General features: G+C 43.2%; 1 protein-coding gene across 2 annotated transcripts; it reads right to left on the minus strand.

Annotated features, from left to right (window-relative positions):
* Positions 1-982: 982 nt before the first annotated feature.
* On the minus strand, positions 983-23,514 carry SERPINE2 (serpin family E member 2). 2 transcript variants are annotated; one of them, XM_065747822.1, is made up of 10 exons: positions 23,467-23,514; positions 10,476-10,751; positions 9,209-9,328; positions 7,864-8,091; positions 6,674-6,868; positions 4,434-4,632; positions 4,189-4,289; positions 3,124-3,210; positions 2,500-2,583; positions 983-1,671 (listed from the first exon to the last, which is right to left on the minus strand). In XM_065747822.1, exons 2-10 carry the CDS (start codon positions 10,729-10,731, stop codon positions 1,634-1,636), a joined length of 1,308 nt encoding a protein of 435 aa, XP_065603894.1. In that variant the 5' UTR covers positions 10,732-10,751; positions 23,467-23,514; the 3' UTR covers positions 983-1,633. The 2 variants fall into 2 exon arrangements, with proteins under 2 accessions (XP_065603894.1, XP_065603895.1); XM_065747823.1 differs by lacking the exon at positions 9,209-9,328.
* Between the last annotated feature and the right edge of the window lie 744 nt (positions 23,515-24,258).

A 24,258-nucleotide genomic window follows, 5' to 3' on the forward strand; every position in this document is an offset into this window, starting at 1 on the left:
AGACATTTTTGGGCAGGCATTGCCACAGTAAGAAAGTATGTGGAAAGAACACATTTCCCAGCTTATGGGAATTGCCAGAATCAGCTAATATGTCCCATTAAAAAAAAAAGAACAAAACAGTTAACTCAGAACTATTTAGTTGATTATTGCAAACAGGAAAGTAAAAAAAAACCCAAAACAAAATCAGCAGTTAGAACCAGACATCCTTCTCACAGAGCTTTTTCCCTTTCTTCCTCACTCTTAAGCCAGTACCTGTGCTTTACATGCAGCAGTATCTAATGAAATCTCATCCTGGCTTTTGTGTCAGGTTATCACTGGTCATCCATAACACAGCCAGGTACATTCTGCTAGAAGCTTGTTGACCTGACCTTGCATTCTCACCTGTCAAGGAAGATCAACTCTTTCATCCTGAAGTTTGTGGAGACATGAAATCATCTTAAACCAGTGCTGAGCCCATGAAACACTGCAGGAATTTCTCCCCCCCACACCACCGTAAGACAGTCACTTCTTACTGGGAAAGTATCCTTAGGAGAAACAGCTAATATCAGACATTAGGTTTTCCATCCAAATCCTTAGGCTGCTAGAACAGCACACTTTCATACAAAGAACCATCTGTGACAAGCCAAAATAATTTACTGCTGCTTTTATGAGTTTTGTGCCCATGGAAGTACTGAAGACATGCAAGTGCACATATAACCTACATCACAGGAAGGAGGAGGAAAGACTCAAGGGAGCACTAAGGTGTCCTCATGTGGCAGTTTCAGCAGTAACTTAGGTGTGGTAAATACAAGGAGGTTGCTCTTCAGGTGCTGAGCCTCTGCATAATTCATCCACAACAGGATGACATAGGTAGAAAAATATGCCATAAATTAAGCCACCAGAATATGACAACCTGTGTTTCATTTCAGAAGGAAGTTTCAAACAACAGCTTCAGTGGGGTCTGGACCCAAATGCCTTCCAGCACATCCACAATTCACAGCACTGACTGTTCATAATGCAGTTTTATTTTTTCCTTTGTACAAAAACAAATATAAAATTTAAATCCAATAGAAAGTGTATACTAGTAATCTAGCAATGACAAGTTTACATTACATTAAGACAGGACAACGCGATGTGTATCTAACACCACATTAGTTTTAAAACTCTCAGTGATACATGCACTATATAAAATAAAAACTGCTAGAACTTTTAATCTATTTCTACCAAGAACACCCAGGTATCAAGATTCTCAAGAATCAGAAGTAATCTTGACAGGGGTATCTACAAAATTAGACCTTTTCCACACACAAAAAGAAACCAACATTAATAAAAATGTTTAACATTCTTTGTTAAAATCCTCTCACAAAAGCCATACATAAAATTCTTAGTAGATACAGAAAAAGCTCAAAAGTTTGTTAGCATGGGTAACCATTCAGTAGTTCAGAGAATCTTTTAGACATTTCAAATACATACTGTAGTTTTCAAACTGTGTTTCCCACCCCCCCAAAGCCAGAACTACGTTGACTCCCATTTCAAAACCTAGTCAGTGGTTAACACTAGTTCTTGAGTGAAGTCAGAGTAACGTACAAAATATTTAACAGAACAGGGGTGTGTCACATGAGTCTGTTTACTTCTTGAAGAAAGTCTTCCACATTCAAGGTTTGTTTATTTGTCCCATGAACAAGATTGTACCTGAGTGAATGAAATGGAAACAAGGGTTACCACAGTCTGCAAATACAGTGAAATTTTTCCATGAGAGCATAGACCCCACAGAGCACAGTTGAGCCACCTCATCACAGTCTTGTCTAGCCTCCCCCCAAATTTGTGAGCTCTGAGTAGACAGCAGTGAAGTGTATGTTTGGATAGGAGGCTGGCTCTCATTTCTGGAGACAAAGTGTCCTCTGGTATGTACAGCCTTGGGATAGGGACTGCTGCCAGGAGCCTAATTCTCCCCCATGCTGACAGCTGCATCTTGTTCCCCCCATAACTAGCTTATCTATCAAGATATGTCACTGCAAGAAGTAGATGTCAACTCAAAATAATTGAGTCAGCTCTGCTAGAGCAAGAATCAACTCATGCTCTAGAAGACCATTACCACTATGTTTGTACACTCAGATTTGTTCACAGTAGGCCACGGCAACATTCCAGATTCCTGAAGTCCCTTATTGCTATACATGGTCCTATCACTATTTTGCAGTCTATCAAAGTTGGGCCCTATTCATTGAGTTTGTTATCAGTAAACAGATATTTCCTTTCCACTCAGGGGAGCTAGGACTATTAAAAATTGTCTTTTTCACCCATAAACTTGCCATGCCAGTTTACAGCCAATACTTATTCCCAGTACTGAGTTGTATTCTAAAGAAGATAATATTAAGGTATTAAAAAAATACTGTTAATGTATTTTAAAATTCTCTCACCCTCCTCCCAACACAACTATTAAGTAATCTAAACTTCCCCCAGCTGGCAATTTTGCCTGTTGCAGCTATGTATTTTGTTTCACTTAAAAGAAGTACTGCTTACCTGTAGGATTGTGCCGGATGAAGAATACAAATGGTCTGTCTACTATGAACCAAGGAGGAGATGATCTGGCTATTAAAATTGCAGCTTGCAAAAAAGACAAGGTTTGAAGTTAAGTAAAGAAATTACCATAACACAGCCAGTACTCTATTGAAGTGAAACTTCCTCATGTACACTAGAAGCCTGCATAGGTAGAAATGAATGGCTAAAATCCACTCCAACATTTAAAGAAGCACAAGTCACATTTTATTCCCATAGGAACCATAAAAAAGCAAAAACAAGACTCAAGAAGTTGAAAGGACATTTCTAGTAATTACATACAAAGGATATAGCAGCTTACTCTTTTTTGCCACCTAGATAGTAATGAACTTGATACCAATGAACTTGATGCTGGTTTACGCCAAAAGTTTTAAGCCAAAAAAAGTAAACCTGTTTATTGTTCCTACAAGACACCAATGTTCTGATCAATATTAGCAAGTGATCTTTTATGCAACTTCAGAACATCATGTAATTTAATCTGAAGTAAGCACTTCCTTGCAATGGCAAGGAAGTAGGCTATCTTTGCTTAGTGAAATTGTCTGTTAATCCAGTTCTCCTGACTGCCACTGTATCAGCATAGTGACTTACTTGTTGCGGCAGAAGCTTTGGTTCCATCTTCACTAACTTCAATTTTTGTCTTCTGCAGTACATGAGATACATGAAGACCTTCTGTTCCTGAAAAAAAAAATTAAAAAATAAATCTTGTAGCCAGCATGGCAAATAACAGAAGCTGCTATAATCCTGCTTAAATCCTGAAGCTGCAGTGAAGAACACTGGATACAATTATTAAGTCCATAATCACAAACAAGAAGCTATTTACTCCCCACTTCTCATTTACTAGGCTTTGATTTTATTATGCATTAGAAATATGCACTTGCATTTTTATTTTTAATAAGGACAAGTGAGTTCAGTTTTTTGTTTTACTGTTAGTGGGTATTGTTTTTCCCAGTCATTTCTTTACCTGAAGGTAAGTCACCCTCCCATTTATCTCAGCGGGCAGGGTGGGATTAGAGCACTTAGCAAAACACTTCACTTTCACTGAAACAGGAATTTGTTTTCCAAATCAGGCAAGCAAGCACCATGCAAGCTTTTCTGTAACATCTCTGTAGGAGATTAGGAAGAATTTGATGGAAATTGAGAACAGAGGTGACATTTTGTCAAGCTTATGACTCTAATGTCTACATCCTATTTTCAGATAGGATGTATTTAGTTCTGGTTTGGTCCAGTACCCTAAGCTAGATGTTCAGTTCATTTGTTTCCCGCTGCTCTAAAAAATTCAAATTAAGTGCATACTTTATGGAAAATTAAATATTGCCACTGTATCTTCAGTAATGATCTGATGTATTAAGTCCTGCAATGGATTTTAGACAATGCTTAAGACCCCCCCCAGACTGTAACAAAAAGTCTTAACTTGTGAAGCTGACCAACACAATTTATTACTGTAATGCAAGGCAAAAGGGGGAATAAAAAGACACTACAGTATTCAATAGAAGCAAGAAGCCATGCTTGGCTGAGTACAAGCCAGAGCTTTGCTCCAGTGTCATGGTAACACTTAACCAAGACAAAACAGACCACTACACTGGTAAAACAGCACTTCACTTAGTGCCAGAAACTATGAATAAAGATCACCACAAATTCAGTAAAATAACTTACTTGTTATTTTTGCAAAGTTTGCCTTTGACTCATCAAACATATCTGTAATACCAAGTGCTTTCAGAGGGTCCTTTAAATCTGTTTCTGCTACTGCTGTAAATCTAATGAGAAGAAACAAAAAGAACGTATCAGTAGCATGTGAGAAAGTTACCTTAAGTGCCATGCTCTTCTCCTGTCAGAGGATGTATACACATACTGACTCCAAAACACTTCCCAAAGGAGAAATGGGTGACACTTGTACTTACTTGGGTAAAATAACCTGCACTCTTTTTGCCACCATGGTTGTCATCCAGCTTCCTATTGTCTTTGTGCTGATGTGTGGAATGATAGCAGAGAGCGGTGTTGTGCTTTCCGTGGGCAAAGCAATCAACATGCTTATCATTTCTCCGTGGTACGGCAATTCAATTATGTTATACCACAGCTCATTTGGAGTACTTGTAGTACCTAAAACAGAATGGAGATGATGAAATTCCTACAATCCCTTAAATCTGTTTTGTTTTCAGATATCTGCTGCTACTGGAGTCCACCAGCAAACTGTTTCCCACACCTCAAAACTGATCCTAGAGTCACAGGCTGCCTGTTTTCCAGCTAGGCAGTACATCCAGAAGTGGTATGGGTACAGATGCTAGGCTGACAAAAAATATAATTTGGATGATGTGAAGCATATAATATTTGTGTCTGATCTGCATGTTGTTCCTCAGTCAAGTTCCATCATCCCATCCTTAAAAGCAGCTATGCAACAAATCACATTCATAAATCAGCTGAAATCTAGTTCAGATCTCAGTTGTAGCACAGCTGATGTAGCTCTGGAGAAGCAAAGAACAAGAAAAGGAGCAGACGGTTTCTCCAAACTGAAGCAGTCTTGCAGATAAACCTGTTTTCCTTCAAGTGATTAAACCATCTCCTGTCTGAAGTAGTTGCATTTACTTGGTTAATAAGAATCTCATTAGGAAACAGTTTTAAGTCCTTCAAAGATGCGGAGAGCAGCCACTTCAGCGTAATGGAGAAGGCCACTTGGATGAGTAAGAACACCTCTAAGTTACAGCAGGTGTTGGGAAGGCTGGCTTTGAGCAGCCCTCTAAGTTCCCTCTGGTTACTGTGGGACTTTTAGTACATGCCTTCTTACAGGAAGTTCAGTGAAAACTTCAGTCTAACTACAGACAGGGTTTCCAGGAAAATTTTAGGATACCAATAAATTAAGAAAAGGGGGAGAAATTCTTAAGTCTACACTCAGACCAAATTGAACCCTGAGATCTTCATTAGAAATGTAACCTTTCTGCCAGAACCACACTTTGAGCAAGCCTATATTGATAGAAAGCTAGTAATATTGTATTTGTTAGGCTGTAACTGTGTCAAGTTTTGATTTTTCTTTTATTCTCAGAACCACTGTCATTATATGAACTAAAGATCAAAACATTGTTGAAAAAGTTTCTACAAGAAAAAGTTTCTACAAGAAAGTGACAAACAGTAACCTTTCTGACCATCAAATACTCTTCCTCAGCTGCTGTACACTACCATTGTTGCCACTGAAACAATGTTTAATAGATCTCATCTTCACAATCAAGTGATGGTATTTAAGACTTTTCAAACTTAACTTGTGGATATTTAACTCATCTTCTGTTGCTCCTTTCTAGATTAATAGCATTTCTAAACTAAGTTCATGCCAACATAATGAAATCTTTAACGAGCATCAACAAAAAAAACCCTTTCAGATAGTCTTGCTAAAAGCTGTCTTTAATTATGAATTACCTTCAAACTCCACAGATAAGTGGGAAGCCTATCCTGCTGTATACACATCTCCCCAAATCTCATTAGGCATTTAGAAGCTCATCAGCGGGTCTTTCCTGTTCACTCTTTTGCATTTAATAGCCAGTTTTATTCTCAAGCCTGTTTCTCAGAGCATAGGTAGCACATTAAGTTCCAGACAGCAACAGAAAACATTCTTCCACCAGAGCCTTAATTTCTGCCATACAACAGCATGCTGAAGCTTTGAGGTACACTGTTAGTTGTATCAAGATGAATACGTCAGCTGAATTTCAAGAACATGTGCTTCCTCAGAACTACTGATTGTACAAGCTCCATTTCTTTCTTACACTGTAACAGTGTAATTCTACTCCAATCTTTTATTTACAACTCATTAGCAGATAAGCCTGAAGTTTCTGTTGGCAGTCCTCCTTCATTCTCATCTCTTAAAAATTTCTTCCTACTGCAAGGCTTAGGAAATACACAAGGTTCTCAATTTCAGTACCTCACATTTTCTGTTTTGAAAAGCAGGATAAGGCAAGTACTTTGAGAGAGTGCTTGACCTAGAGCAACCTTTCATAGCATCTTCAATCTTGCCTTACCAGTACGAGGTGCTTTCATAACCACACAAAGTCTCCAGTATCAGCCACAATAAATATGCCAGCACACTCTTCAGTTTGAAGGAAAAGAGCAAAATCTTACCACCCCTTCTGGGCTATTCAGTGGGAGTTACTGGGCTTACCGCAGCGGAAGATTGATAACTGGGACAACATAGGAACTTGGTAGATCTTCCCATCAGCTCCGGAAAATGGTCGCTTCTTTGTGTTTTCAGGTCGAAATCGTGATTTCCATAAGCCTTTGAAATATACAGCATTTACTAGAACCAGCCTGGTTAAACTGTCAACATCATCTGGAGCTACAACTTGATCAATCATACCTAAAAAGAAAAAAGAAAGAAGTATTTGCTGTCAGAACATTAGCCAATTTTCAGAAAGGAAGTGAAGCACATCTTACTTTAAGCCTTTTGAACGTCTGTGAAAGTACCAGCTATTCATTGTGTAAGATTTGACATCCATGCAGACAATGGTGTTATTTGTCAAAAAGTAATCCACTTTGATATCTAGAAACCAAACATATCTAGCTAATATATGAACTGATGCTATACCTTACTGGGCCTTACTCTTTTCATCTTGTGATCAGACCTAATCAGGTCATAACAATAATAGTTTCAACTGAAGGTCTTCCCCCATTCACTCACAGCTCGTAATGTTGCTGTGCAAAGCTGGTGACATGGCAGAGAAAGAATTTGACAGCCCTGTTTCACAAATGGCACGTCTAACATCATTAGCAACATACTCCTCACATCCAGTTTTAACTCTGTGAGATACCAAGCATGTAATTCAAGTAAACTATGACTGTGTTGCAAAGCACCATCTCTGCCTTCAGCATATCTAAGCTTGACAAATAGACAGCAGCACACTTGAGCAGTGAGGAGTTCTGTCATAGCAGAGCTCATTAAAAATCTTCAACTAAACATTACTCAGAATAACAGTAAAACATCTTGCAAAAAAATTTAGGGTACTAAGAGCAAACGCTTAACTGGCCTAGAGCTTTTTACAAGTTTGATGTACTGAGTTGTTTATTTTTCCTCCCTCTTCCCCTCATATCTGATGAGGCCTAACTTCAGGAAAACACTGCTTGGATTTCTTGCAGATTAAATTAAGATCATAAACAGGAGAAGCAAGTAGACCTGCTAGGGCACCGGGACTACTGATCACTGGCAAATAGACTCTAAGAAATATCATACATGCTGGCTTAAAGACAGTTTTCAACCGGAAGGAAGTTTTCTCCCTCTCTATTTTCCTCCAATATTCCCAGTCAGATCTGAGGTCTCAGACACCACTAAAGCACAAAATACTGGCTAATACTCACCCCTTGTTTCATTTTTCACCCACTGGTTGATGGAATCACAGGCTGAGTTTGGCTCCTCAAAGTCCACACTCTTGACACTGCACTGAAACACCTCTTTGTTCCTTGTAACAAAAGGCACTTCCATTTTAAAGCCACTCTTTGCAAATACTGCATTAGCAATTGTAACAATGTCTTTATTCTTTTTTGAGACTATGAGCCTGTTTATCTTCTTTAAGGCTTTACCAACTCCTAGTTGGAAAGAACAGCAAGTTTAATTTAGAATAGGATGACAAACCATTACTTTATATGCAACCATTAATGACATGAAAGGTCAGACATTTAAACTGGAGTAGAAAAATAACAATTCTGAGAGGGCTTCCAAAATACACATTTTGGATCTCTTGTCTGAAGAGTGCTACTATTTCCCAGGAAGTGTTACTTTCACTGTGATGCCTGCTCCCTGTTTAGCAGCCTGCACAGAGTGCTCTAGACAATACCAAGGATTAACATTGGGTGCAAGTTTTAGTAAGGAATTACTTCCACAGAAGATGCTGTTTCAAAACATATCATACTACATAAAAGCCACAATCTGTCAGCTATATGGCAACGACAGAAAAAGTTCAGGGCTCGTAGCTGACAATTGCAGGTGGTCTTGAATCTCAGAGTGCAGAGCATAAGTTGCCTCACCATCCTCCCTCTCTATTCACCAGAGAACAAAAGAAATTATCAAAGTTTCTGTAAGGTTTAAGTCCAGATTCTGGCTTGCACACAGTCCTTAAGAAAACTAACTTTGCTACAGGCAGAAGTCAGTCTCTCAGCACATCAGCTTGTCTTTACAGAAGAAAAGAAAAGCAGCGTAAGTTCCAAGACCTACAGTCAAGATCTTTAGGATATGAAAGCAGCTCATACTGAGTGCTTGTTGGCTCTTTCACTGCATACAAGAGAATGCATATGGCAGCACAGAAGAACTGCTATGTTCATCATACTCAGTTCTCCGTGTTGTTATAGCTTATGAATAAGCATTTGTCTACACAGGAAGATATTGCCAAACAAGAAACAATGTTCAACCGTTACACTGGATAGGATACTCGAGTGGCTATTTTCACAGCATTATTAACAAGTTCCCTCTGTTTCCTAACATAATTTAGGCAGGAATGATCCCAGACTATCTCCCTATGTAGACAAACTTAACAGAAGAGCTATGAAGGGAATAAATTAGTTGAGTTATTCTCTTAGCTGCATATAAGAAAAAGCCTCAGATGGCTTTGCTGTTTATAACATCATGAATGCTTTAGCAGTACCGTTTGTATGAAGTTCTACACGTTCACTCTTCAATATTAAGGGCAAATTCTTTTCGAGAACATACCATAACAGAGGTTCTCAAACTGTATTCTGTGGACCACTGGTGGTCCACGGAGCACTTGCTGGTGGTCCGGGGAGAGCTGGCTGGTCTCATGATGCTGGCTCTCCTCCTTGCTTCCAGCTGCTAAATTGCATTAAAAGACAGCTAAAGATAGATTAAATACTTTTCAACTGTTACCTTTCCAAAGCAGTTGCTGTATATAGTTCCAAAGAACTATAAGGCAATCTTGAACAAAAGCAAGGAGGTTTGTGCAAACAGACAGGTAGCATTCCATACCAAGTCTATAGCAAGATACCGGCTACCTTCTGAGAAGTTTGAGAACCTCTGTGACTCACAGAGAGGATTAGAAAGAACGTAAGCCAAATAAAACCAGTTGATATAACGTATCAACATTTTTGTGAGTACTTATGATTTGAGCATTAAGATGCTCCTAGAGTTGATTATCTCATGAAGAGATTTCAAATCTACAACAGTAAAAGCTTAAGCTGACAGGTCATTTTGCTGTGCTTTAAAAACCAAAACAGCAAAGCAAATGAAGACATTATACAACGATACTGCTCAAGATTTAAAATGCACTTACCTCTTGGAGGGTTTTCTGCTCTTGGAAGGAAGGCAGTATGTTGGCACTAAGATGTTAACTCTTGCTGGCAAATACTTACAAAAATACTCAGCATGCAAAGTAAAGCAGCAAGAATTCAGCCTACACCCTCTAGAGAGGTGGGCATGGGCAGAAGAATATTAACACAGATGCATGCAGTGTCAGGAACAGACAAGCAGAAATGTCTGATTCAAGGTTTCAGACAACTGTGGTTTCAAGGATCCTAACAGCAGAAACAAGTGAACAAAGCTGAAGAGCATCAGAGTGAAAGTATCAGTTATATGATTACTTTGCACTGGCTTTAACACAAAAAGAATTCTATTGTCTTTTTATCTAAGGAGTAACACATTCAGGGCTGTTTGGTACAGCCTCTCTGCACAGTTTTGGGAGAGCTGTTTGCAAAGATGAGTAACTCTAGCCAGGGCCTTGAAATCATCAGCAAAGCTGCTTGTAAGTCAGTTCAAGTGTACAAAGATATCTACACTCAGATTGTCAATTAACTACAAACATGTCCATTTTTTGCTTCAGTGAACAGAGTTAATTGTTTACAATGCAGTCTACCAGACTTTGAAAACCATCTCAAAACAGCATAATGATCCTGAGCAAACACCAAAAATACCCCACAACCCTCAAAAAACCCACCCAACCCAAAGACCCTTCGGAATCACTTACCATTTACACTGTATCTCATCATAGTTGTCAGCTGCTTCTTTGTCTTGCCATCCGCACCCAGCTGCAACACCCCCAGTACTGATGCAATCCCGTGAGGAGAAACTACTACATTGTCCTGAGGCTTAGCTTTCACTATCTGATTGAAGACTTGGATTCCAACATCAGAGCTAAGCTCCTCCAGAGGATAAAAACTGAACTGGGAACACACAGATGCTGAAGTCCCAAGAAGAAAGAGAAGTGAGAAGTGCCAGTTCATGATTTCTGGTTGGAAATCACCTGTAAGAGAACAGAACAAGAACAATTAAATCAGCCTTCAAAAATGTATGTTTTGGGTTTTTTTTTTTTCCAGCTTATTTACTTGGCAAGTCTTAACAAGCAAGCCTTGCACATGCTTCGTGCACTGCTCACAAACCTCTAACAGCAGGACTCGCACCCACACCTGCTTTTAAGGTGTAGGGATCTCCAGAAGCAGACAACCACAAAATAACTAGATGTCACTGACTACATAGCAGGACAAAAGCCACCAGGCTGGGAAACACCTACTACCCCCCCTTCAAGTTCTGTTAGCTTCATGGGTCAGACAAATGGAAACTCAGTGCTCTGTTCAATCTGGCCTACAGGACACATTAGTGTTAAGTGCAGTGCTATAGTTCTCACCCAGCAAGTTGCAGTGCACTAGCACAGTTCACAGATCATTTTCTGCAGTGAACAGAAGTACATATGCATAAGCAAACAGACCTGTTGTGGGAATCTGCACCTGCCTAGTATAATAGAAGTTAGCTGCATAAATGGCATTTTTCATGATGAGTAACAGGAAGAAGAGTCTTAGATTGTAAAATGCAATGTTAAGTTGGGATTTTAGCTTGTACTTATGAAAATTTGACGGCTAATTATCGCAGAAGGAAGATCTAATCTAACTGGGGTCAACTTTCACCTGCAGATCTCAATACCTAACACAAAACAGCACTGTTATTCCCAAGTGCCATTGAAACTGAGGCACAGGCAGCAGCAGCAATTTGTTTGGCACCTCTCAGCACCTGATTAGAGGACCAAGCCCAAATCCTAAACACACTAGGTAGTGTTTACCTACTAGGCTTGATTTCCTCTTTATGGATATGTATTCAATCCCATTTTGTTAGGGCAAAAAAAAAAAAGTTACTTAAAGCAATAGTCATGCAGTAATCTTTTCCATGAAATCAGGCTCCCTCGCTAATCTTTGAGAAGTTCAATCACAGCATAGATTTCAAGAGTATGGGCTTCCATTTTCAGGTCAGCAAGTGAGCCAGCAGCAACTGAGCATGCTGAGATGCCAGCCTTCCAGACACATCGACGAGCCAAGGGGCAACCCAGCTCGCTGAGGGCTAAAAAAGCTACAGAAAACATACACAGTTGATTCAAGTATCATTTGCATATAACATGAAAAAGCTAAAAATAGACTTCTCCTCCCCTTCAGTCTTCTGATAACCACCACACACTTGCTGTTCTGGCTTAAGCCACCCCAGAGCATGAAGCCAGCAGCAGCTTGTTACCCAGCTGAGCACTGCGTGGTTTCCACAGCCTGCCTCCCACTCAGGCAGGGTGCAATGCAGCAGGGAGCTCTGCCATGGCAGCCTACCATGTGTGCTCATGCCGCGCCGGAGTGCTTGATTACCAGAAAACCAGCTGGTGTTTCTATAGATTCGCTTAATCATCTTTTAATAGCGTGTACTTTCACTGTGCTAAAAGGGTTGAAACCAACAAATACAGCACTTCCACTTTCTTCTGTACCGCTTCAGAGGATGCAATCCACTTACTCAAGCTTGCTGTTGCAGCACAGAATAACCCAAATGCTGACCGAACAGGAGCAGAGCTGAGCCCTGTCTCTCCCACAGCCCAACAACAATGGTATCGCTGCCACCAGAGGAGCCAGTCTGACTGATTCAAGTCAATTAAGAAAAAGTAAGGAGGACAGGTTAACAGCGTGCCCTCTAATTAGGTCTTTCTCATCAACTTCTAATTCTCCTCTATCCCCCAAGCGCTTTGGGAGTCACAGAGCTATAGTTTCTTCTAAAAGGAGCCAACGATGACAATACACACTTACTATGAAAACTAACCTAGACTTGAGCAGGTGCAGCAGATAAGAGGCACAGGAAGAAAATCCAAGTGTAACCTATCCCCTAAAGCAGCCTGCCCAGTCACTGCCTAGGCCTGTCCTGGTCTCACTCTGGGCTGGAGCAGTAAGCCACCATGGGCAGAACCAGCACTGCGACATGGAAAAGCAATCTGTACTTTTTTCCATGTTTAGTATCAATTAAGAACGTTCCTTATTTTTACAAACTACTTGACACCACCATTTGGTTTTCTCTCTCTCCAGGCAGTAGGTACACAAAGACAGCAGCACTGCCTTGCATGAAGCATCATCACAGAGCTCTGAGAAGGCAGGTTTGGGGTTTAAGGAAATTAGTGTCATGCTGACCACCTTTTTCCTACCAGGAACCCAAATAGTATTTTAAGCAGATATCCTTAATCTCAGCATTAATCAGACTTTTTTTTTTTTACCTAGCATCCTGCAAAAAAAAAAATCTTTTAGAGATTCTTAGAGCATGCCTCTCCTTGACACCTTATATTGCCCAGAGCGCACTACAAGGACAAAGAACAATGATACAGCTACGAAGCTAAACTATGTTTCGTCGTCATTCGTCACTATACCATATCTGCATAAGTCTGGTTAAAGTCAGACACATCTTTCCTCTGTCTTCAAACTAATGCAATATGTTGTGGGTCCCATATTTTTTTATTCAAGTAGTGAAAGCCCCTGCCAGATTCAGGAACAACAGATACCAGCAGCCATGTATTTTTCCTAATAACGCTTGTGAAGCCCTACCAGAATAACATGACTGCTCCCAAGGCAAAAATAAAATCCAGCAGCTGTGGCCAAGTGCAAAAGCCATGGCCTTCTGCACCTGGCTTCCCCAGACACTTCCAGGATCACCCAATCTCCATCCTGCTATGCCGTTAAGAAAGGTCAGTCTGTTTGAGAGCACAGCCTCTAGTAGGCATCTAATAAAAAAGCGAAACCAAGTTCTGCAGTATTCCAAGCACAGGAACAATTAAAAGCACTTTTCAGTACTAGTTACAGAGCAGTCAATTCTTAGCTCTGCTATGCCCGTTGCATGGCCTAACCAGCTCACAGAGCAGTTAATTTTGTCTTACAGCAGAAGCAGCATTCATATGTTATTAATGCTCCTCACATGGATTTTAGTATATTCAATTTTTATGCAGATCGGTAACAAGAAATGCATTTAAATACTCTACAAGAAAGAACCAGATTAAACACAGTGCAAGGAGAAAAAAGCTGAAGAGGATGTAGGATGTGTAGGATGACTCCAGTTGACCTGCTGTACAGAATACCTACGAGCTTTTAACAAGCTTTCATTGCTGAATCTAAAAAACCCTGCAATAGCTAAATTAGAATCTAAGTCTTGCCCATGAAAAGATGGTTTGGGTGTTCTGGTTATTTTACAGGTTCTCTTGCTGACATGGGATATCTCTCCTACACTGTGATGCCACTGGAAAAAAAAAACGCAGTAAGTTTTTTGGGACCTTGGTTTTAGAAACCACTCTCATTCCTATGAGTGAGTGAGAAAGCGCCTTCTAGCCTTAGTGAGACTGCACAGCAGCCTATGTGGGTAACACTGGAGTGCCAGATCTTCAGAGCCACAGGCCCCTTGCAGCTTTTCTGCTTTAACAGAAGGCATGTAGTGCTGAGGAGTGTACAAGCTAGCTGGGAGTGTGTTTAGTCCTAAATGTAGCCTGTAGCACCAGGTACAATGAAAGGACTTGAGTTGGACTCAGTGATAATTATGGGTCCCTTCCAACTTGAGAAGCTCTATGAACACCAACAAACTCCATTGCTTCACTTGCCTTCGAAGGAGTACCACCCTGAGTCTGATACACCATGCTAAATTAGGAGTTACTGCCTGTATTGGACCAAGCCTAGTTCTGCTTGTTTTCAGACTATCAGTTCAGTCAGGTAGACAGCTATCAGAATGGAGGAACAGCACAGCATGTCCTAGCTGCACTGGTAGCTTTGCATTACTCTGTGACAAACGTCTTCAGGCTACCAGTCACTGAACACAGCCTGTGTTACAAAGGCTAACCCTCTCAAAGCATTTGGTGGAGCTGAGAGAAGTTTCATCCTCAGATCTGTGCCTGAAAAGGCACTGATCGTGGAGATCCTCCCACAGAAGGGAGATTACGAAGGACTTCAGAGAGTCCAACAACTAGACTGTTGCTGATCTGTATGTGGACTGCTAGGTATCTGCACTTACAGCACTAAGTACAGCATATGTTAGAATCCTGTAAGGCACCTCAAAGCGTTTATTTTGAGCCATCACATCAGCAGCAGTAAGGCAATCCAAGGCACCTTTTCTCAGCTGCAAGCTTCTGCAGTTTCTTTAAAGACTTATCAGGCATAAAGAAGTTCAGACACTGGACTTCATTTCTGTGAATAAGCTGTGAATAAGTGAAATAAAAAGAGCAGCAAGCGCAGCTAAAGATAAATAAGCCCCCCAGAAAAGTAGTCTTGCAACATTACAGATCTCACTGTACTGAGCCCCAAATAGCTCACACATCACCCGGGCTGAACATCTGGTGGCTTCTATGAACCTGAAGTGTTGGTGTCTCCTTGTCAGTGCCATCCGTGCTACTAATTTAAAGAGTCCCGTTTCAGCTGCCATGTGAGCTCAACAAGTAGCTTCACTCGCTGCATTTAACTAAACTTATTCGGTCCTGCTGGAGAGAGTTAAGTACTTACTAATAGTCTTTTAAAGCGCTAGCTAAGCACACAGCAATTGTTGCTTCCGAGAAACAAGACCACTCTGGTTGCACTGGGAAGGTCACATGCCGGGTCTTGTTTTTCAGGAGATGCACACTTGGCAGCATATTAGGAAACTCAAGCTTTCCCTCTCCCCCTCACAGGTGTTTGCAACTCCTCTTCTGCCTAAGCCTTTTATCTCAAAGCCTTTAACTTCGAGAGTCCTCTCCTAACATGCTGCTTGGCCACTCCTACTCCTAAATATGCTTTTGGATTCAGAGCTCCAGGACGTGCATCCTGAGTGCAGGCAAGTCCAGAAGTGGCATCGTTCACAGCACCTGACAAGCAAAGCCAGAAATACTGAGCATCCTTGCAGGTTTTCTGATATTTCCTGAAATTTGTCTCTCTTCTGTTTAAACTCTTTCCAGTGCTATTTGCTTTAAAAGGAAGAAAAAAAAAGCAACATGGATCCCCACATATATATAAAAATAAAACTCACAATGTATCAGCACATTAAAAAAAACAAACAAAACAGATCTTAATTACTCAACCTAGAAGGCTTAACATATGCAGAGCATTACAAAGGAAGGATGATTTCTGATTTTTAAACTTTTTTTTTAAACAGTTCAGAACTTACACTGCTCCAAAGATGAGTAAGTTACTGACAACACAAAGATAAACATGCCTTGTACACCAAGATAAGCTGGAAGGCTTTGTGTCTTTAAAAAAAGCAACATTTTGCACATTAAGATATTGGTTTGACTTCAGGCACTACAGTCCTCATCACATTTGTGCAACTTTCTGGTTCTGAGGCTCTCTTCTGTACTTAATCCTTCCTCTAAAATTTCTAATTCTCCCAGTTCATTTCTCCATTCGTGTTTCAAAATGGATTGTCTCCATCTGGAAAGCCTGCCTCCTAGCTTCGTCCAACCAGCCTCCTCTGCCAAGGGGGAATTTCCCAGTGGAGATCCAACTTGTTAAACTGGCTGGCCCCAAATATGAACCATCTCTTTGTCCAAGCAGAGTTCCCACATGAACGAAAAGATTTAATGACTCTTTATGAAAAGTCCTGACCAATGCTTCCTGGGACTTTCAGTTTAGCAGGAAGGACAGAAGGACAAGCTTTACTTGAAGATTTCCAAAGTCTCATATAGCTAGTGTCTCCAGGAGTTCATAAACCAGACAGATACTTGCGAGAAAAGTCAGTCTTCTACAACATTTACATTGTAGTGCTTCACAAAGACCACGTTTCACAGGGTGCAGTAAGGTTCAGTAGAGATAGCTTCTGACCTCACCACTCATCTGTGACCATGGCACAGTTACATTGTGCAATTTCAAGAGTGCAGGTGGGCAACTATGTAGAATTGGCTTTTACTTTCATGTTCTATTAGAATAAGCCTACTTGAGTCTAACTTCATGAAGTAAACACCCTTCCCTGGCAGCACAGGGCAAGGGGCTTACTGAGATGACCCTGCAATTTGCAGCACTACCACACTTTTCCATGTCTACCTGCATTAACTTATTGCAACACATTCATACAACCACTAAGGTCAGAGAAGACCACAAACATCACCTAGTCCAGCCATCTACCTACCACCAATACTGCCCATTAAAACGTGTCCCTCAGTCCCACTTCTACACACCTGAGCACCTCCAGGGGTAGTGACACCACTACTTCCTTGGGCACCCTGTTTGAAGAGTTTCTACATGGTACTTTCATGTAGAAAGATGAAACTCCACAGCCTTCCCTAAGGTCCGCTGTCAAGTTTTATAGTATCAGGAAGATTAAACAGAATTGCTTTTAATTTACTGGTGTCCCTTTATTAAAGAAGTGGTTTCGTTGATCTTAAGTTCTTTATGCAACATTGCTGTTTTACCATAATGAAGAAACAGCATGGGATAGGCAGCCCATCATGACTAATGCTGCAGAACCAGTTTTCTAAAAACCACACAGCACAGTACTGTTTCACAACATGGCAGCTAGGCTGCAACCCACCGCTTTGGATTTATCCCAGTAGAGAGACTGATGGTTCAGCAACTGCACTATTTGCCTGCAATGTAACAGTGGGTTCATAACGCAGGTTTTCCCTTGAATTTTTGTAGAAGGCCTTGTGGAACCACAGCTCCCATGTTTACTGTACATTAATAACACTTGCTACGCAAGCACAGGCTCATTAAGAGCCAAAGGCAAACCTACAGGTCTGCAAGCTCCCATTAATAAGGTACAGGCTATCAACGGTTTGATAATGGGCTGTGCAAGTACATGGAGCAACTCCACAAGATGTAGGACTAACAATGGCTGGTGTCTTACCAAGTTGGTTTTCTCACCACCCACTGTCAAGTTAACCCTTACCACTGCTATAGCATGGGACTTTTTCTTCCTTGAAGAGTACTGAAAGGAAGCCAAGTACTCTTATTTCCACTTGTTACAGGATTCCTCTGACATTTGACTCACTCCTTTCTCTACATACCTGCAGAACAAACTGAAACCTGCACCTGCACTCAAAGGTAAATTTTCATCTGCTGTCCAGTGACAAGCGCCCTGCCTCCTGCATAGACCAGGAGGAGCAGAAAATCTGGGTGAGAGCAGCTCCACAGCCACTGAAAGCACCTAGACCTGGTTGACTATTGAGAGCTCCCCAGTGCATGTTCTTCAGAAGGCGTACAGTACTGATGCAGCATTCATAACAGTCAGCCTTTGAAAAAGGCAGGCAAAGAATAAAGGAAGCTCAAGGCGTAGAACTGAGTCCTCAAACCAAGTTACTGCATACTACATTAAGCGAACACTTGCCTTCAGATTCTACAAACTCATTTGCTACCTATTAAACAGAATCCTAACAAGCCTAGTTCTTCTCATTCCACATTCTACAGTTAGGTCTCTGGTTTCACAGCACAACTGGAAGTGGGATTTTCTTCGTAGCAATAATACTTCCATACTCATGGGAAATTAAGAGATACGTCAGGACACGAGCCACGTGACATCTAGCTGAAGCATACGCATACAGTAACAGAGATGTCCAAATGCTGAGATGATAGGCTTTCAGCCTTCCAAGAGGACTTCAAAAGAAAATTAAAAACCAGCAAGTACTTGAAATAATGCAGATAACATTAAGTCTCTGCCTTGTTCCACCCTCTTACAAGTGGTAAAGCCATGGCAATAACAGTGTTGGTAGTTGTACGTATAAAAATACAAATTTGTATTTTCACCATAAACGTGAATGAGGACAACTGCAGCATCCTCTGTTTGTCATAAGAACCCTTGTAAGATCATGTACAGCCATATACCCAAGATCTCAAACATGGAGACCTTCAGGGAATACTACCATGATAATTCCAACAAAACACTTTGAGGGAAAACATTGTCCTATTTACAGTGTTTGCTGTAGAACTGGAGAATGACAGCAGACAAGCCTCTTATTTACTATAATCTTCTACAGTATTTATGATCAAGAACTTCCAATCTGCAAATGAATTTAGAAACCTTATTTCTTACCTAGTGTGCCAGATTGGAACATAATTCTTAAGATGTAATTTAATCAGTAATGAAGGTTCTTAAAATTAAAAAACTGATTGATTACTTAAACCTAGGATAGATTCACTGACTCAACTTCACAGAAACATCAGATTAATGGTTTCCAGTGGTCATTTCTCAGCTATTTTGGAACTAGCTTAAAGTTATCATAGTCTTAAGATTTCACAAAAGTGACAGGGATATCTACATTTTTCTTTGCAGCACTCAGATTTACTTACTCATCTTTCCCCCCTCCCTAGCTTGAGAAGCAGCACCAGCCAACTAAAAGACATCAGAAATCACTCATGCTGTGAGGCTGCAGGAATTGCATTTTGTGAGGACACAGAATGAGGCACCGTGCCAGGAACCCTAACCACACTCCTCAGTCGTCTGCAGGACACCCCGACATTAACCAGTTCATAAGAGAACTGAGCTACCCAGACGACTACACTTCTGAAAACATGTTTTTTTCATTAATCTGACCTCACTCCTGATTAATCCCACTGGCTTCACTACAGTTTCTGGAAAAGCAAGACCCCAGCTTCCGCAGGAGAAAGAAAGAAGTAAATATGAACTGTGCACAAGAGCCCTGCGAGAACAGACCACGACCGGCTATGTTAAACGCTCCGGTTCAGTTCAGACTAGGAGCTGTGCTCACAGAGAAGCCTCCACGCAGCCCATCGCTATTTCTGAAATGCAGATGACAAACCTCAGCAGAGGAAGTAGGCAATTAGCTGGGACAAGCAGCCTCTTAAACCGAGCTGCCAGAGCAGCTGGAGGCCTCAGGCTTGCTTCACTGCTGAGAAAACTAAGTAAGATACACAAGCTACTCCTCCCAAATGAAGGTATACAGCAAGACTGAGACACATAACTAAAGATAAAGCAACTTATACGTAGGATTTAGATGCTTCATCACATTCTTTAACAAACAATAGAAGAAAACCTACTCAGTTCTTAGTTTTGTACCTTTACATGTCAGAGCAAAGGAAAAGCCTCCCCCCTCCTATCTAAAACAGAAAAATTAAAGCCCCACCATCTTTTACACTTGCAGCTCATACCAGGTGGCACAGCCGTCTCACAAACAGCGAGGACCATCAGTAAGGAGCACAAAATGCTCTTCTGCAGGAATAGGTGTTAGAAGTTCAAGTTTTTCTCCTTAGAAAGCAAAGTTTGGCCAAAGCTACATGAACCCCTCTCATCTACATATCTGCAGACCTAAGAGATTCTGATGTACTAGCATTTCTCAATACTGCTTCTAGAGACCCCATGTAACTTACTCCAGCTCACAGCCCACCACTGGATAATATTCCTCACAACCCAACAGCTCCTATGTGCATGCTGAGGAACAAACACAGCCTTGAGCAGGGCCTTCAACTCAGAACTTGATGGCAATCCAACTTGGTGCCCCCTCCACAGCTGTTCTCGTGATCATACGATGGGAAAACTCTCGAACCTCAGGCTGCTATAGCCAAGGAGGAGAGAGCAGGAGGTTGCTCAGAGTTCATGGTTTACACCAACTGCTGACTATGGCCAGCAAGACAGATTTCCACCTCCAGGATATCAATTTACATGAGGAATATCCTTTCATACTTAAACCAACCTTGGCATATTTATCAGATACCAGCATAAGCTACCTTCCAGTTTCACCCTGGAAACATAAACAGCATCTTCCCAGCTATTCAAGGTGGACCTCTGTTGCCAAATTCTTTCAAGTCTTGAGTGTTTTTACAGGTACTGCTTTGTGAAGAGGTGCTAAAGGATCATGCATTTCAGCTGTCATTTAAGCATCTTAAGGCCATAACAAATAGCCCCAGAAACTAGGTGTTAGATCAGCATTATCACATCCTCTTCCAGTGCACTGTTCCGAGCTCCTACTTCAGCAGTGACCCCCAGGAGCTGGTATGAGTATTTGTGTAGTTGAGCTTTTAGTACCAGCATGATTCCTGTCCCCGTGTGAAGAAGCAGAGCACAGGACAGCTTCCTTCCAGAACACATCAGCCTGCACATTTGAACAGCTACAGCCATGAGATGGGATCACCTGTATTTTTCATCTTTGTTTCCCTCCACCCCATTATTTTAACCATCGCAGAGGGGACCCACCTGAACATCTGGATGAGCATTTTCAGCTTGGTCACAATTCCCTATCTACAAACTGTACACTTTAAGGTAACTTCCTATATTTTCAAGATCCTCTAACTTACAGTTAGAACCTTTAAGCATTTTGGTAGAAGAGAGGCTACTCCATGGTGCCTGCCCTCCAAAGCAGGAAAGGAGGAGGCAATTCTTAACATCACTCTGCTTACTCACAAGTTATTTACAGATAATACAGGTACATTGATTTACATTGTACTTAAACATTAGTACTTCACTATAAAATATGATTTGTAAGTATGTTACAGGTGACTGGGAGGATGCCCAGAGACATGCAAAGATGACTGTACTCGGCAGCACTTTAGAGATTAGCAATGATTAGTCCATCTTTTCCCTGTGTTCCCATGTGTAAAGTTATTTGGCCCTGAAGACTGGCAGAAGGCAGATAACAGACCAACTAACTGTAAGCATCTGGCAGTTTCCCCTGTTATAAAAAGCATCTTTCTCATGCACACTCATGATTGTAGCAATTCAAGCTGTTCATACAACCCAGATTTCAGGTTACAAAAAAATAAAAATACCCACCTTCCACAGGGCCTCACCTTCTTCAACCACGAACACTGCAGTGGCCTGGTAAGGATCTGTGCCCAGCTGCACAAGCCCAGCAGACACAGAACACACCTCCCTCCAACAGAAACCCAGCCCAAGCTCCCCCCAGCCTGCTCCCTTTCTGCAGAGGTATGCAATCTACATACATCTCCATTTTAATTCCTAGCAGTGAGGTGAGGGAGGTATTTTGATCCACCTCATATGCATGCACACACTAATCCAGTTGGGGAAAATGCAACGCCCTGGCTTAGCTGCTGGCCACTTCCCCCTGCCCAGCAGTACGCTTGTTAGGAGCTTCAAGACTAGAACCAGTTTGTGGTGGCACAGCATGGAGACCTGCACTGGAGGTCTGTCTGCCTCCAAGATGTGCTTGTTTCCCTGTTGTCAATGACAACACCAAACAGGAGCTTCAGCCCTTCTGTGTGTACCTTTAGGCAAAACCCACTGCAGATTCCTGCTTATTTTGGGACCAACATGAGTTTACTCCCTCTTCTACAAAAGGTATACAGGGCTACTACGGGCAGTTCTCCGTAGCAATGCTCACTCACATCACCACCTCCTGCAGCAATTTCTGTAACACCCAGACACAGCTAGCAGCAGCAAGAGTAACTTCCAGACACAGCTTCTCGGCATCTTACAAGCACAGGCAAAACTTGCTGACAGCTCATCCGGCACACAACGTGCCCGCAATCCTAAAGGCACCGTGGACTGGCAGTCACTGCACAAAGTTGAGGTCTGTGCCAAACAGCTGCTGTTCTCACAGGTTTCGTCACACACCACAGAGCAGCAAAGCTCCACGCTAGCACATCTTACACCTATTTGAACCCATCTGCCTGATCGCCCTGCCCTCCTGCCGTGCCGGTTGTCACCTCGCACGCTTTCAGGACTCAGCGGATTGCTCCACGGGCACACAGCTGCTTCTCACACTGTGGCTTCTCCCATTTCCAAGGCACGCAGCAGTGCTGCTGCCCACACCTACGTGTGCTTTACGAACAGGCACGGCGAGGGCTGGCTCCTAATGAATTCCTGCGAGGAGCACGGAGTAAGACGTCAGTAAGTGCTCGCACATGAGAAAGGCAGGGGAGAGGAGGAAGTCATTTTTCAGCGCAGCTTAAGAGTCAGCCTCCCAGGTTTCTCTTTCAGGAAGTTGCCTAAGAATGCAATTAAAACCACAAAAACTAAACCACGTTTCAGAACGACATGCGGGCATGGGGAAAAAGGGGGAGAAAAAGTGACGGTTGGAGGCCTCTAATCCACAGGCAGGTATTCACGGGTTTTACAAGGGGAATCTAGCGCTCAGATTTAACCTGTTAGCACACCGGTGGTCTCCCCAAGGGTTTTGCTCCTGCGTGAAGATCCTTTCGCATCTCACAGCCAGGACACCGAGCACCATTTTAAACAGAGACAAAAGATTCTCCCGAGCCGCGCTTTCCGCTCCAAACCCTCCCCGAGCCGGACACGAGCAGCACACTCCCTGCTCACGCCGGGCAGGGCACGGCGAGGAGCTCCAGCTCAGCTCCCAGCTGGCGTCACCGGCATCACCTCAACCCCGTGCAGGTAACGAGGATTTGCCCACCTCTTCGCCCTCAAACCGCATCCCGCACGGCTCCGAGCCGCCCTCCCGGCAGCAGCACGGCAGCTCCGTGCGCAGCGGGGCTCCGGGCAGCCGCAGCACGGCTCGGCCCGGGAGGGCACCGACGAACGGGGGCGGTCCCGCGCACCGGGCTCTCAGCCGGGCTCTGCTCCCCGCCCGCCAGCGCAGCGGGACGGGCACGGAAACTCCTCGCTCGCACCGATGGCGCGGAGACGGCAACGGGAAACTTAAGCACGCAGCTGGCCGGAGGAGCGGCGCCGAGCTCCCGCTGTCAGCAGAGCGCGGGGAAACCCCGCTCTCCCCCCCCCCGCACCGCCCCTCCTTCCCCCGCCGGGGCAGCGCTAACGGCCCCGCAGCGCTCCGCTCGGGCCCGGCCTCGCCCCGCGCTCACCTCCCTCGCAGCGCCCAGCCCGCTACCTCCGCGGCCGCCCGTACACTGCGCCGCCCGGTCGGAGCGCGGCGGCGCCGGCGTTTATAGGGCCCGCGGCCCGCCCCGCCCCGCCCGCCCCTCCGCCTCGGGGCAGGGCCGCCCGCGGAGCGCGTGGGGAAGTGCCGCCCGGCCGTGCGGGGCTGCGACGGCAGCGGGGCGGTCTGCTCGGACCCGGCGCCCGTGCCTGCACGGCCGGCCGCGTGCCCTCGCCGTGGGGCTCTGCGCTGGCGAGACCCTGCCCCGCTGTCCTGGGGGCTCCCAAAGCCAAGGGCCCCGTAGCGGTAGGTCCGCTCACGACGCCCCTTGCTGGCATTTCAGCCAGCAGGCAGCGTGATGAGACAGAAGTCTTATCTTGGGAAAGCGCGTGTGAGTCTTAACTCTGCCTGACAGCCCCGGGCTCCTCAGCTGACGGCCTAAGTGGGAATTTCCACTGTTAATACCCAAACTGTGCTACCGTCAATCCCAAAGAAACAGGAGATCCATTGGTCTGATGGTTCTTGTTAAGTCATCCTTTCTGAACTTGTCTCCAAAAAATTTCTCATGCACAGCACAGTCCAGCTTTGAAGAAACAGGACAAGTATGTAATAAACCACATTTTTTCCCCCAGGAGTTTGGACTCTTCAGCATGAAGGAAAAAAAAACATCCCCTGGCATGAGCTGCAGCAGCAGCAATTGGTGGTGGCTGAGTTTCCCAGCACCAGGTGTCCACTGAGATGGCCACGGAGAGCCCTCGCGCAGTGCGGGATGGCGGCA

The sequence above is a fragment of the Cyrtonyx montezumae genome, unplaced genomic scaffold (genome assembly GCF_038088225.1).
Source record: "Cyrtonyx montezumae isolate F1298 unplaced genomic scaffold, pur_monq_1.0 scaffold_5, whole genome shotgun sequence".
NCBI lineage: Eukaryota > Metazoa > Chordata > Aves > Galliformes > Odontophoridae > Cyrtonyx > Cyrtonyx montezumae.

Coding starts and splice junctions, on each gene's coding strand:
- SERPINE2 (XM_065747822.1), bottom strand. CDS start 10,731: ATGAACTGGCACTTCTCACTTCTCTTTCTTCTTGGGACTTCAGCATCT. Junction 8,092..9,208: donor GTTTGAGAACCTCTGTTATG/GTATGTTCTCGA, acceptor CTTTCCAACTAG/GAGTTGGTAAAGCCTTAAAG. Junction 1,672..2,499: donor CATCCGGCACAATCCTACAG/GTAAGCAGTACT, acceptor TCATTCACTCAG/GTACAATCTTGTTCATGGGA.